Source organism: Corylus avellana, chromosome 6, assembly GCF_965113065.1.
Source record: "Corylus avellana chromosome 6, dhCorAvel1.hap1.2, whole genome shotgun sequence".
Taxonomy (NCBI): Eukaryota; Viridiplantae; Streptophyta; class Magnoliopsida; order Fagales; family Betulaceae; genus Corylus; species Corylus avellana.
Window position 1 is genome coordinate 11,360,073 of NC_142495.1, and position 14,825 is coordinate 11,374,897.

The 14,825-nt window shown below is 31.7% G+C and overlaps 1 protein-coding gene across 3 annotated transcripts in view; it reads right to left on the reverse strand.

Annotated features, from left to right (window-relative positions):
* LOC132186508 (GDSL esterase/lipase 1) overlaps nucleotides 1-14,825 on the reverse strand; it is a 29,644-nt gene that overhangs the window by 4,128 nt on the left and 10,691 nt on the right. Inside the window, exons 3-8 of one of the 3 annotated variants that reach the window (XM_059600488.2) lie at nucleotides 9,213-9,719; nucleotides 9,015-9,136; nucleotides 8,662-8,892; nucleotides 8,302-8,557; nucleotides 8,134-8,206; nucleotides 7,910-8,058 (exon numbers count right to left, since the gene is read on the reverse strand). In XM_059600488.2, the coding sequence (XP_059456471.2) occupies nucleotides 7,968-8,058; nucleotides 8,134-8,206; nucleotides 8,302-8,557; nucleotides 8,662-8,892; nucleotides 9,015-9,136; nucleotides 9,213-9,489 (1,050 nt within the window). In that variant the 5' untranslated portion in view covers nucleotides 9,490-9,719 and the 3' untranslated portion in view covers nucleotides 7,910-7,967. Of the gene's footprint in view, nucleotides 1-7,909; nucleotides 8,207-8,301; nucleotides 8,558-8,661; nucleotides 8,893-9,014; nucleotides 9,137-9,212; nucleotides 9,720-14,825 lie in introns of those variants that run through there. The other 2 variants (XM_059600489.2, XM_059600486.2) reach the window with 2 other exon arrangements.

Below are 14,825 nucleotides of genomic sequence, written 5' to 3' on the forward strand. Positions count from 1 at the left end.
ATTCATTAGGATCGATCGGATGTTTGATCGAACATTTGATCCTATCACGATCAATCGAACTAATCACTATGATTGATCAGATGTTTGATCGAACATTTGATCTTATCATGATCAATCAAACATTTAAATAAGAATAAGAAATAGAAAACTTCAATAATAATACAAAAAAAATTAATTTTTCCAAGCGTTTTAATTTAATAGGAAAATTTGTTTTATTTAAAAGAAAAAAATAAATATTTATTTTTTATATAAAATAAGAATAGAAAAAATTCACCAATAATTAATATAAAAGAAATAATGACATATTATCAGAGGTGAATTTTTGGGAAATAGTTTTTTTCTATTATATATGTAGACTCAATAGCATCGCCCCAATATTTATTTATTTATTTAATTTTTTTTTTTTTTCAGGGGTCAATAGCGGCGACCCTTAAGTCGCCGCTATTGACCACTTATCAGCGGCGACTCTTTAGTCGCCGCTAATGAGTTTGTTAGTTTTTTTTAAAAAAAAAATTTTCTCACTCAATAGCGGCGACAATAAGGTCGCCGCTATTGACCACTCATCAGCGGCGACCCTCAAGAGTCGCCGCTATTGACCACTTATCAGCGGCAACTCAAGAAAGTCGCCGCTGTTGACCCTCATTAGCGGCGACCCTATGGTCGCCACTAATGAGTTTTTTAGCCTTTTTTTTAAATTATTTTTTCTCACTCAATAGCGGCGCCAATAAGGTCGCCGCTATTGACCACTCATCAGCGGCGACTCTCAAGAGTCGCTGCTATTGCCCACTCAATAGCGGCAACATTATGGTCGCCGCTAATTTGCTTTTTAAATTTTTTTAATTATTTTTTCTCACTCAATAACGGCAACCCTAAAGTCGCTGCTATTGACCACTCATTAGCGGCGACTTTAAGTTGTCGCCGCTATTGAGGGTCAATATAAGGTCGCCGCTAATAAGCTTTTTAAATTTTTTTAATTACTTTTTCTCACTCAATAGCGGCAACCTGAAAGTCGCCACTATTGACCACTCATCAGCGGCGACTTTTAGGAGTCGCCGCTATTGACCCTCAATAGCGGCGACCATAGCTTTTAAAAATTTTTTAATTACTTTTTCTCACTCAATAGTGGCAACCGTAAAGTCGCCGCTATTGACCATCATTAGCGGCGACTTTATGGTTGCCGCTGATTGGATCGTATTAGCGGCGACTCATAGTCGCCGCTATTGTTGTTGCTGCTAAATAATATATTTTTTTGTTTTTAGTGGCTACTATTAGCGGCGACTCGAATGTCGCCGCTAATGAGGGATCATTAGCGGCGACTTCGAAAAGTCGCCGCTAATGACCCCTCAATAGCGGCGACTTTTGGGTCACCGCTATTTATTTGGTCGCTAAAGACCATATTGCTTGTAGTGTGTTTTTAACATTTTTTTTTTTTTTGAGAGAGAGTTTTGATATTACGGGGCATCACACATCCTATAGCCAAGTCTTTTTTATTGATATGAAGTCATCCTTTCATAGAACTGTAAACCATATGATAAAGATAAACTACTCGACCTATATCCTATCACTAACACCTAATAGAGATGTAGAGCTGTATCATATGACTATCCTATCACTAACACTCTACCCCTTTATTCTCTTCTACTATCTATTACTAGAATCCGATGGTAATTAGCCATGTCTTTTATTGATATGAATTAATCATCCTTTCATACAACTGTAGACCATAACAAATACTGATCACCACAAACCATAATTATAATTGTGATTCTCCTCAGGATTCACAACAAAGTTGGAACAACTTCAGTAATAAATAAAACTTCAATGCATTACCTGAACAAACATCTAAGTCCAAAATGGTAAGATGTAAGGATTTGAATTACAAAACATGTCAAGATGTTTATTAAATTCAGTATGTTGGTGTGATCCATCCATACCATTCTTCTTCCTCGTATTTTATGTTGTAATATGTGTTACAAACATTTAATTTTCAGTACTTTGAAACCGTTTTATTATTTGATATTATTCTCTTTATGAGTTTTTATGAGAAATAAAAATAGCTTTAACCAATTTTGTTTATAACGGTTTGGACATTAATATTGTTTACAAACAATCTTTATTATTTAGTTATGGTTTATTATTAATATTTATTACCGTTTGAGTATTAAAACAGTTTTATGGAAAAATAAAATCACTTTAATTTAGTTTTTATAGTTTGACCGTTGCTTATAAAAAAAAAAAAAGGATGTTGACCAAGCCTTTGTCCATTAACAAACTTTTATGGCATTTATGTTTATTATGACCGTTTGGTCATAAGATTGGTTTTATGTTTGTTTATATAAGGCACATCACTTATGCATACAGAAAAATATTGAGTTCTCCAAAGATATATTTTGGATATATTATATATTACTTTCTCCTGTTAAACACTTTGGTTTTTCTAACCTAGAAAGCTATTTATATATATATATAGTTAGCTTTTCTACAAAATATATTCCGAAGTCCCTCATCTACATTGACAATTGGGTTGTTCTATTACTCTTTGTTATTGGAAGTGCGTCCTTAACAAAGGTAGACGCTATAGTCTAATCCTGGGAGGTTGCGTGTCAAAGGATCCGATCGCACCAAGTTATACACTCCGGGAGGCACGAATCAACCTTTAAGGACAACGCTCTTGCGTGATTCTATAGCATTGTGAGATCTTTCCATACTCTACTTTTTATCTCATGTATTTTATTTATTTTATTGTTAATATTCATATTGTAATTATTTTATATCAATGAAAATTTGTGCACCATTCAAAATTATTTCCAACAATCTTAAAGGTTGATTATGATGGTTGCACAAATATTTTGATTAGTATCATAACAATAGTATTTAAACTTATGAGAAGTCAAATCCTATAAAAGTTTGTGGTATACAATTCGCATACGAGAATGATGAAATCAATTCTTGGGTGGAAAGATTTTGTTGTGAAAAATTCTGATAATTGATTTGTTTATCAGAAAAATAGCTTAATCTCATGTGTAGGTATTGAAAGTGAAAATATTTTAATTGAAAGAGTTTTTGATTATTTGAACTCAAATTTATGTTAATTTAATTTGTTTGTCAAATAATCTTTTATTGTTGGGTTACTATTTTTACAATAAATAGAGTTAAGCCTTTTTATGGATTTGTAGAACTTAGCATTTTCTTTGTTATGTTGTGCTAAGCTTGGCTGGAAAACATCCATGTAGATTAATAATAATAACAATGAGTAGTTTCTCATGGTGTGATGGAGAAAAATACATAGGCATTGCTAAATGTGTGCAAAGAATACAACTTTGCTAAAGATTTTTGCAGGTAAGCACATTGTAAGAGGAAAAAATGTGGTGCGGGTATTGAGTCGATCGGTTCTCACAACACCTACTTGGTGTGTAGTGGCGACAATCTATTTTGGAGGATATTGAGTAAAATCGTTGGCTCCACTGTGAGTTCTTAAATTATGATTCATAGATCTTGATTTATATTTTTCAAGACACGATATACAATTTCATTTATTAAAAGGAAAAAAAAAATCAAGTGATGAAGGTACTACTTGATTGAATTAAAATTTATATTATATGAATATTGTAATCTGATAAGTGATGAACCTCTGGTTATTACTCTATTTCAAAATTGAAATAGCATCTAGCATTTTTATTAGCAATGGCATGCTAGATTAGCATAAATACATTAAGTTATTTGGTAATTCCTCATCTATATCATTCAGTTTTTTAATTTTCCTGACATGATGGTTCAGAATAAAATATATGTAATTATTGATGTTCTTATTGAAGCTCAATTAATATTTGAGAAATTTATTGTATCATAAGATTGATACCAAAGACATATTTATGACAATGAGTCAATAATTAAAAGTTGATTATTATTTGGTTGAGCCTAATACTTTGCATATTTATTGGATTTTAGGTGGAAAAATTGTTTTTTTTTTTAAATCTTGATAGAACTTGAAATATGCAACCCTATATATATAATATATAAGGATCATGTTGAAAAATCATAAGTGGTGATTAGTATTTTAAAACATCTTTAGAACTGTCAATTGACAGAAAAGAAAGAAGAGTAAATGATAGATCATACTTATAGAAAAATTGGCTCATAGAAGTTATTTCTTAAAGTTCTTGTGAGCTATTAACGGAATTTTATTTTCTTGTAATTACTTGATTTATTTCATTCGGTATGATAGATTTATACATGTAAATCTTGGCGACACCAAGAAAATGAAAAGAACTGATGAATGCTATGATTGTCAATTTTTGGGCTATCCACCAAAGTGTGGGGGGAAGCCATTATTTTGTTTGTCACATTCATAAGCATTGTTTGGAATACCTCGAAGTGTGGGGGTATTTAACAAATGTTATGTTTCCCAAACCTAAAATGAGGAAACTTGGTTTTAAAACCTATGATTGTGATTTTTATTGGTTTTACATGTAATAATTCATGTTATAGATTCCTTACTATCAAGAGTGATGTTTTAGATTACAATAATATTATTGAATCTAAAAAAGGTTATTATCTTTGAGCATGTGTTCCTTTGAAAAATAAGGAAAAAATTATTTCATGATTTTTTGGTTATTCTAAATAAAATTGCTGATGATGTGTAAGAATTGAGAAGACGCAAGCGAGCTAAAACGAAAGGAATCTCGGTTTGAATTTTATTGCTTATATTGTTGATGATGATCCAACATGTTATGGTGAAGCAATTAAATCTATTTTTGTTACATTTTATTTATTTTTAATTTAATTGGTTAGAAGTTATAAATAATTGAAATCAATTATGTCTAACCATGCTTGGGAACTCATTGAGTTACCTCCTAATACCAAATCAATTGGTTATAAATAGGTGGTTAAGAATAAGCTTAAATCGGATTATACAATAGATAAGCACATGGTAGACTGGGTAGCTAAAAGCTACAAGTAAATGCATATGTTGATTATTTGATACTTATTTTCCGGTTACTAAAATTGCATCTATTGGAATGTTATTTGCCATTGCTTATATTTATAAACTTGTTGTATATCAAATGGATGTCAAAGTTATTTTTCTAAATGATGAAGAGATTTATATGGAGCAGCTCGAGGGGTTAGTAATCCCCGGTCAAGAATATAAATTGTGCAAACTGGTGAAATCTTTGTATGGATTAAAGCAAGTTCCTAAACAATGGCGTTTGACAAGGTGATATTGTTTAATTTATATTTGATTAATAATGCAAGTAAATGCATAGCAAGTTTTACAATAATGAATGTGTCATTATTTGTTTATATTCATGACTTGCTTATTTTGTGAACTAACATTGATGTTGTGCATAAAATTAAAAAATTTCTTGCATCTAATTTTGATATGTAAGACATAGGTAAAGCGAATGTCATGTTGGGCATTAAGGTTATTAGAGATAATTATTACATTATTTTATCTCAGATATATTATGCTCGAAAGATGCTTAAAAGATATGAGCACTTTGATTATCCGCCTATGTTTACACCATATGATTCAAAAATAAATTTGGTTAAGAATCACGGTGATTGTGTTTTGCAAGAAAAAATATGCACAAATCATTAATAGCTTGATATTTTGACAAACTATATATGCCTTGGTATTACATATATTGTTAGTAAATTGAGTAGATATACTTATAATCATGGTACTGAGTCATTGTGATGCGATCTCTAAATTGTTGAGATTCTCATAGGGCACAATTAATGTTGGTTTGTCTTATTGTGATTATCCTGCTATATTGAAAGGAATGCAACTGTATTATTGATTCAGATGAGCAAAGCCTACTAATGACTATTATGTGTTTACTCTGGCTGGAGGAGCTATCTCTTGAAAGTCCTCAAAAAGACTTGCATAACAAGGTTTACTATGGAGTCAGAGTTAATTGCCTTGGAGAAGGCATGAACTGAAGATGAATGGCTAAAGAACCTATTGGTTAATTTATTTAATTTTCCTTTATATGCTAACATAGCTGGATCTATGTGTTTATTGTGATTGTCAGGCTGCCAAAGCTCGAGTAAAGAATTTATAATGAGAAAGTGCACAATATTGTGAGGCAGCTTATTGAGACCGGTATATGTCCATGGACTTTGTGAGGTCATAAAAGAATTCTGCAGATTCTTTGACCAAGCCACTAGCAAGAAGGCTAGTGAGAGAAGCATCGAGGGGGATAGGACTGATACCCAAATCATGACACTGTGATTGATACCCAACCTCTGTGATTAGAGATCCCATGAATGAGGTTTAATGGGAAACGAAGTCACAAGTGAAATGAGATATGGTACTGTCAATTAATGTTTATTAACTATCTTGTTGAAAAGATTAGTTATGAGTCCATCCCTATGATGTAAGACAGTACAAGATGCAGAGTGATTAAGGATGAGCTTAAAGCTCTTAATGGATCCATAGTCCCTACCTGTTGGGATGGGGTGTTCCCTGCACACACTCTTGATGGATACCACCTATATGAGTGTGGAGGTGCTATCTCCTATGAGACTTGGGTAGGTCTCTAGAGCGCTCATGAAAGCCATTTTATGGTGTAATAACAAAAGATGCAGAGTGAGTAAGGATGAGTTTAAAACTCTTAATGGGTCCATAGTCTCTACTTGTTGGGATGGGATGTTCTCTGCACACATTCTTGATGGACACCACCTATGTGAGTGTGGAGGTGGTGCCGCCTCCTATGAAACTTTGGCAAGTCTCTAGAGCACTCATGAAGCCCAGAGGCGCATGGCCTGTATAAGGTGCCAACCCGCTATAGAACAACCCAATTTTCTTTATTTGATTTGATTTGACTTTTGGTTTATTTGATTTGATTTAATTTTTTGTTTTTGGAGAAAGTTATGTGGATGATAAGTTTGTTTAACTTGTGGATTTGGTTAAAAGAGTTTAACTCTACCACGATTCATTAAGTTCCTACTTATTTATCCTAGGTGCGGTTAAAACTTTCGGGTACCACATCGATGCATGCTTTCAATCTCCTTTTATTCCAATGTTTGTAACATGTGAGGGATTGTTGTAATATGTGTTACAAACATTTAATTTTCAGTACTTTGAAACCGTTTTATTATTTGATATTATTCTCTTTATGAGTTTTTATGAGAAATAAAAATAGCTTTAACCAATTTTGTTTATAACGGTTTGGACATTAATATTGTTTACAAACAATCTTTATTATTTAGTTATGGTTTATTATTAATATTTATTACCGTTTGAGTATTAAAACAGTTTTATGGAAAAATAAAATCACTTTAATTTAGTTTTTATAGTTTGACCGTTGCTTATAAAAAAAAAAAAAGGATGTTGACCAAGCCTTTGTCCATTAACAAACTTTTATGGCATTTATGTTTATTATGACCGTTTGGTCATAAGATTGGTTTTATGTTTGTTTATATAAGGCACATCACTTATGCATACAGAAAAATATTGAGTTCTCCAAAGATATATTTTGGATATATTATATATTACTTTCTCCTGTTAAACACTTTGGTTTTTCTAAGCTAGAAAGCTATTTATATATATATATAGTTAGCTTTTTTACGAAATATATTCCGAAGTCCCTCATCTACATTGACAATTGGGTTGTTCTATTACTCTTTGTTATTGGAAGTGCGTCCTTAACAAAGGTAGACGCTATAGTCTAATCCTGGGAGGTTGCGTGTCAAAGGATCCGATCGCACCGAGTTATACACTCCGGGAGGCACGAATCAACCTTTAAGGACAACGCTCTTGCGTGATTCTATAGCATTGTGAGATCTTTCCATACTCTACTTTTTATCTCATGTATTTTATTTATTTTATTGTTAATATTCATATTGTAATTATTTTATATCAATGAAAATTTGTGCACCATTCAAAATTATTTCCAACATTTTATTCTTATTTTATTGACAACATTTATTATTCACTCTCTCCTGATCAAATCTTACATTGGTCAGAGTTGAAACAGAGCTTTGAGATTGTAATTAGCTCCAGTAACATTGGAAGTTCCACTCCACATTAGCTTGGCGACTTGTTCGTTAGCCCTTTCGGACAGATGAGCGGAGTCAAAGAACACATATTCACTAATATTCTCACATAATTCAAACTCTTTCACTGACCTTATTCCTCCACAGCTCAATATTCCTCTGTATTCACCGCTTCCACAGCATGCAATCTTCCCTTCCGTGAACCCTTCACAACATAATTACAACAAAGTTGCTATTATATATAGTCTATCACATTGGCATGTAAAAGAAAAAATTACCACAAAAATGTGCATGGCATACCATATTTTGAAGGGTTATTTATTCTTTCACTAAAAGCAGTGTACCCATCGGCTATTGAATATTTGAATCCATTGAGCTCACGTTCTAGCTTCTGCAGGACTTTAGGAAGTGCTCTATTATGCAGTTTTGCTAATGTAGTAAGTTCATCTATGCATGCACCTGTATTTCCAGGTTTGAGCACTTTTGTGAATGGTAAACATCCCAATGGCAGCATGCTCGTAAACCCGAACTTCCTTCCTCCTTTCTTATATATTTTCTAGCTTGCACATCATCAAGATACAGTTATAAACATGTTGGAAAGGGGAAAAGAAAAAAAAAAAAACAAAAAAACAAAAAGAATTGTGTAATAATTTTGGTTACTTTGATCACAGTTGTCAAGTTGCCGATCACCATATCAACATAGTCTTCTTTAGAAATGGATTGAAGCACGGTGGAATTGGAATTGAAGGGGACTAAATAATCGTTGCCTCCAATGCTAATTAAGTAAACTGCTCTACCAAAAAATGTCTTGGCTTCCGCGTGGCCTAATTTTTTCCTAAACAGCCTCGCTAAATTCTTGAAATAACTTAGTTGAGTCTTTAGGTCTATCACCTGTAGGGCAAAAACTCTATTTCAGAAAATATCATTCAACTTTTTACCACACAGCTTATATATTGATAGAAGAACTCTTTTGCTGTTATAAGGAGCCATTGCTAATGGAAAAGATCACATACATATCCTTGGTGAGTTTCAACAAGAGCACCAGCTCCCCCTGATGCGAAGTTTGCCCCATCAATATAACGATGATAGCCGGGATGTAGATACGGTGTAATTAACGGTAACTTTGCATACTCAGCTGCAACAAAAGCTTTAACTGTCAATTTAACAACATCAAGAAGTCAAAGAAAATGAGACGTGGCAATGTCTCTTACCAATGAAATCTGGGATTACACGACCATCGGAAAATCTGCCGGTGGGGTACTTGAAGAAGGTTTCACCGTACGGACCAAAATTTGCCTGGAAATCGGTAGTGGTGTTGATATAATTATTGTTTCCGGGATCATATAACGAATCCCCGAAGATGAATAAGGAAGCATGTTTTTCCGGTAGGCAGAGCTTACCGCCGTCCAACTGAAGAGAGTTCAAGAAAGGGAAGAGGAAAGCCAGTAGCAGAGAACACAAGGCGTATAGCTTTGTGGGTGTTCCCATTTTGAGTCTGATATTTGGTGATGATTCAAGGAACAAGAAATGCAAATTGCAAGCTCGTGGGATATATATGTTCAAGCTTGAGCTTGTCCAGACGACAAATTAGGACCGACAACCATGATCTATTGTGTAATTTCATGCTTTGTAACTCCCGCGAAGGACCCTGTGCTGTTCGTCTTCATGTGTTCTCACGTGTTATACACGTCAGCTTAAAAACCCAAATTTCCTTCGTCCTTGCATATTTTCAAACATATTAAAATATAATATTAATGTCTTGGACAGTATTGTGAGTTGTCGTACTTATCTTATCAAATCTCTATTGTCTTTTTCTCTCGCTCTATATATATATATATATATATATATATAATATTTTAATATTTAATATTTTTTAATTTTTCTATTTTATTCTGACATAAGAATATTTTATATTTTATATTTTATATTATGACTTTTCTGTGCCCCTAACCTTCCCTTTCGCCTTCCCTGATCCAATCCTAGAGCACTCAATATTGGACTAAAGCTATTTTGGTAATATTAAAAAATACTTCACATTTGACTAAGCAAAATGGCTAAAAATTAGTTGGGCGGCTACGGTGCACAACAAATTTTTAAGGACTATAGCTCAACAGTTTATAAAAGTATTTATATTGTGCTTTTTAAATAAAAATTAAATTTGAATAAAAAAATTTACCTTTTAAATTATTATTATTTTTTATTAATTTGAAGAGTTACTTTTAAAATAAATTAAATATCAAACTCTTTATATTTTCCTCAACTTTAATTAAATATTACTATTTTCTTATTTTTTAAATTCTTTTTTTGTTCTTGGTTAAATGAGAGAGAAGGAAAATAAATATATAAGATTAAAAAATTAAATAACTTTCACTTTTAGGCACTTAGTATTTGTAGAGCTTTATTGATTAAAGTTAAATTTGAAATAGAGTATAGAGCTTATTAAATGACTCATTTTGTGATTTCTTTAAAATTAAAAAAAAAATTAAAAAAAAAAAAGAAAAAAACTAAGTTTAAAGAGCTAAATGAGAATGCTCTAATTTATATTTATAAGAAAATCAATATGATTCTCTCTTATTTGGAAATAGGAAAAGTAAAAAAGAAAGAATATTTCAATTGGAAAACTGAAAGTAGATAAATAAAAAGCTTAGTCTCTAATGTAGGTATTTTAAAAAAATAATAATTAAATAAAAAATATGTATTTTTTAGTTAATATTTGTTGAGTTAGATGTAGTGCTCTTACGTGGTCATGCGCATAAGAACAAGGCTTTTAGATAAATTTGTTTGAACTCTCACGCACCAATAGGCGGGTTTTCAATTACTATTTAATTAAAGTTGGTTCCCTATATTGGATCACCGTACAAATCTGAACATTAGAATTTAGGTAAATTATTATTATTATTATTATTATTCATCTTTTCTTTCTTCTGTTTTTTTAAGTAACATTAGATAAAGCTTGATAAACATAGTTATTCTTCTTTTTTTAAGTAACACTGGATCACTATACAAAGCTGAAGCCACCCCATGACTCTTGGAGATGGTCTAGACCCCTTAAAAAAAAAAAAAAAAAATCGTTTGCCTCTTGGGAATGGTCATATATATATATATATATATATATATATATAGTTTGGGTTTAGGGGGTGGCCGGACCACCCCCAAGAGTGCCATGGGGTGGTTAGCCACCGCTTATTTTTTTTATTAATTTTTTTTTTTTTTTTTTGTAGTGGGACCACTACAAAAAAAAGGTCGTTTCTTCACGTGTCAAACAGTAACATTTTTTTGGCACGTCAGTAAATGTTGACGTGTTAAAAGTAGCACATCAGCAAATTATTTACTGACGTGTTAAAATGTACACGTCAATATTTACTGACGTGTTGAAAACAACACGTCAGTATTTACTGACGTGTTACTTTGGCACGTCAGTAAATTTGAACCAAATTTAATTGTGACATCATTTTAAAATTAATAAATAATTGGCTGATTATTTACTGACGTGTCAAATACTGACACGTCAATAAATATTGACGTGTCAAATTGACACGTCAGCAATTGTTGACGTGTCAACTTGACACGTCAATATTTATTGACGTGTCAAATTGACACGTCAAGATTTATTGACGTGTCAAATTGACACGTCAATAAATCTTGACGTGTCAATTTGACACGTCAACAATTGCTGACGTGTCAAAGAGACACGTCAGTAAATATAATATATATATATATATTATACATATATATATATATATATATAGGATTGATCCCAACATTATCAGATGAATTTAATATTGTACAATATGATTGAATTCCAATTAACATTCAATAAAATTAATTTTTAGAAAAGAAACACCGGCCAGTACTTTAATATATATATATACTTCTCTTTTATAAGACGTACCGTAACCCATGCCATTTGAACATTCAAAATTAAAAAAAAAAATAAGAAAATTCCCAACTGTTAGCCATGTTTTACTCGAGATACCGTATATATATATATAGCAAAACCATGCAAAAGGATATATATATAACATGGCTATTTAACGTGCATGCATGGTTCAAATTAGACTAAAGGATATATATATATAACATGCATTTTTCTCGATCTCATTCATTTAATTATGAGATACCAAATTTGGTATTTCATTAATTAAAATAATTAAAGTAACAATATTGGTGATAGATGATATTAAAGTTTTGACAAACACACACACACACATATATATATATATATATATATATAAATCATGCACGCTATATATTATTTAGGTTTGAGCCATGCACGTTAAATTGAAATTGTTGTTTGTAAGAGTAACTGCACTATTCACGTACATAAAATAAAACCAAATACATGAGAACTCAAATGAAATACAAAAGAGGAAAACATAAATTATATTAGTATTAATATAATTAATGCTATATTAATTATAAACATATAAACGTACATGTATATATATACATACAAAACAGACAAATATTAGTTATATTAGTATTAATATATATAATTAATACTATAACATATATATAAACATATTTATATATATACATATATTAAATAATTCCTGACGGGCAACTTAGGCACGTCAGGAATTACTGACGTGCCACATGTGGCGCGTCAGTAATTCCTGACGTGCCTATGTGGCACGTCAGGAACGTGCGTTGGGAAGGCCAGCGCCTGCTGGCCGTTCCATCGCACGCATACACAGTTGTTTTAATCATCATTTTTTTTTCTTTTTTTCTTTTGATTTTCCCAGCTGATATTTTCTCTCTTTCCCCTGCTATTCCATTATCGCACGCACGCAGCACACTTCTCTTCTCCCGCGCGCCATCCCTGCAGGTATGGTTCTTCTTCATTTTCTTCTATCTCCTCCCTCACTCTTCCTCATTTTCTTCTAGCTCCTCCTTCATTTTCTCTGTGATAAGCTTAATTTATCTCTCTGCAGCAGCAACGTAGCACTCTCTCTCCTAGCTAGCTCTCTCCGGCGGCCACGTCCACTTCGCCGTTGCCGTCTCCGGCGATTCTCCGGCCAATCTGCTCCGCCAATCTCCACCATCTCTCCTGCAGGTATATATATATATATATATGTATATATATATATTGTTTTATTTTATAACTATAAATATTGATTTATTTTATATATAATATTGTTTTAATATTGCAGAATATTGTTTTATTGCATAATATTGTGTTGTTTTATAAATTTGATGTTTTATTCTGTCATATATTTCAATAATGCACTGGATTGAGTATTTGTGAGCATCTAATTGAGCTGAAATTTTTTTTCTTTTTAGGAATATCTAATAATTAATTACTTATTGTACGTTGGATATGCACATGCATGCAAAATGATGTTTCTCATGCTAGCTAGGTTTTTGTTTGAAAATATAATTGCTAAAGGTTGGCTTATTAGTAAAGAATTTATAAAACATTATATGAATTTTAATCTATCATTCATTTCAATATCGTTTGACCTTCTAATTAATTAGTACGTGTAGTGCGTGGTGATATATAATATTTATAGAGATTTAGTTTAAGACTTTGTTTAATTAATATTCAACGTTAATGAGTTTTTTAATATTCTTTTAACCATAAACGTTATGGATTAATTTGTAAGTTATAAAGTCACACAACGCGAGGATTCAATCCGAATTACATGGATTTAACGGGAAAAAGAGTTGGCAAAAGTGCAAACCTTGTCAAACTTAAATAGACGTGCTATATTGAATAAGTAAAAAGTCATGACTTTGTTTTTTAGACTATTTTTTCGCACTTTTGTTTTGAGTTTTTTTAACAAATCTAATCATAATTAAACACATAACCTAAAACACTTGCAAAATATATTCAATTTGATTCTTACTTTATTCTATCCCACATATATTATTTTTTCAAACAAAAAAAAAAAACCATACAAAACGGATAAAATTTTGGTTAATTTGAGGAACTTATATAGCTTGTTCTTGTTGAAATATAACGCATTAAAATTTATATTACCTAAAAACTAGTTGGAATTTTGTTAAAATTGTGATTAATATGAAAGAAATTAATCTAATGTGTCAATAACCCAAGAAACGTCCGAACCAAAAATATATATTACCAAAACATTTGCCATATTTGCAATACACTCAAAATTCCTTTAACCTTTATATATATCATATACAAAATAAATAAATACACCAAACAAAAGAGTTGTATGACCCATGCATGTCATCACCTACTAATTCATGCCAAAGGCTAACGACATTTAAGCTATATTTATTGTATTTAGGGTCCTCGTAACGAACCTAGCTCGGTAGATGTACTAGAACAACCTTATAAGTTATAAGCTAGCTATAATTAATTTGTTTAGGGTCCCCACCAAAGAAAATGCTTAAATTTTGGATCAAGTATTTTTTTTTTATTTGGTTTTTGTAGATTAATTATAATAGATAAGGGTTATAAATACACCCTTCAGTACGGTTGAATGTAGATACGCATGAATATGTATATATTTTTGGACATAAACAATTTAACCCTATACGAGAATGTATCGGTTTATATTTCTAATGTGGTTCAAATATTTAGGTATCGGTTTATGTTTATATACATGCATGTGCTTGAAAGTATGTATACAATTTGTAAGTCTTATGTATTTATTCCTAACTCATGTACGTAGATAAAAATGGACAAGAGTTGGATGACAAAGTCTAGGGGTACGAGGGAATACAGAGACGGGTGTAGAATGTTTGTGGAGTTTGCAGTTAGTAACTGTAGAACCCTTGATGGATTCATCTATTGCCCTTGTAAGGTTTGTCGAAATAACCGGCGCCACCCGCCGGGTTTCGTATTCGACCAC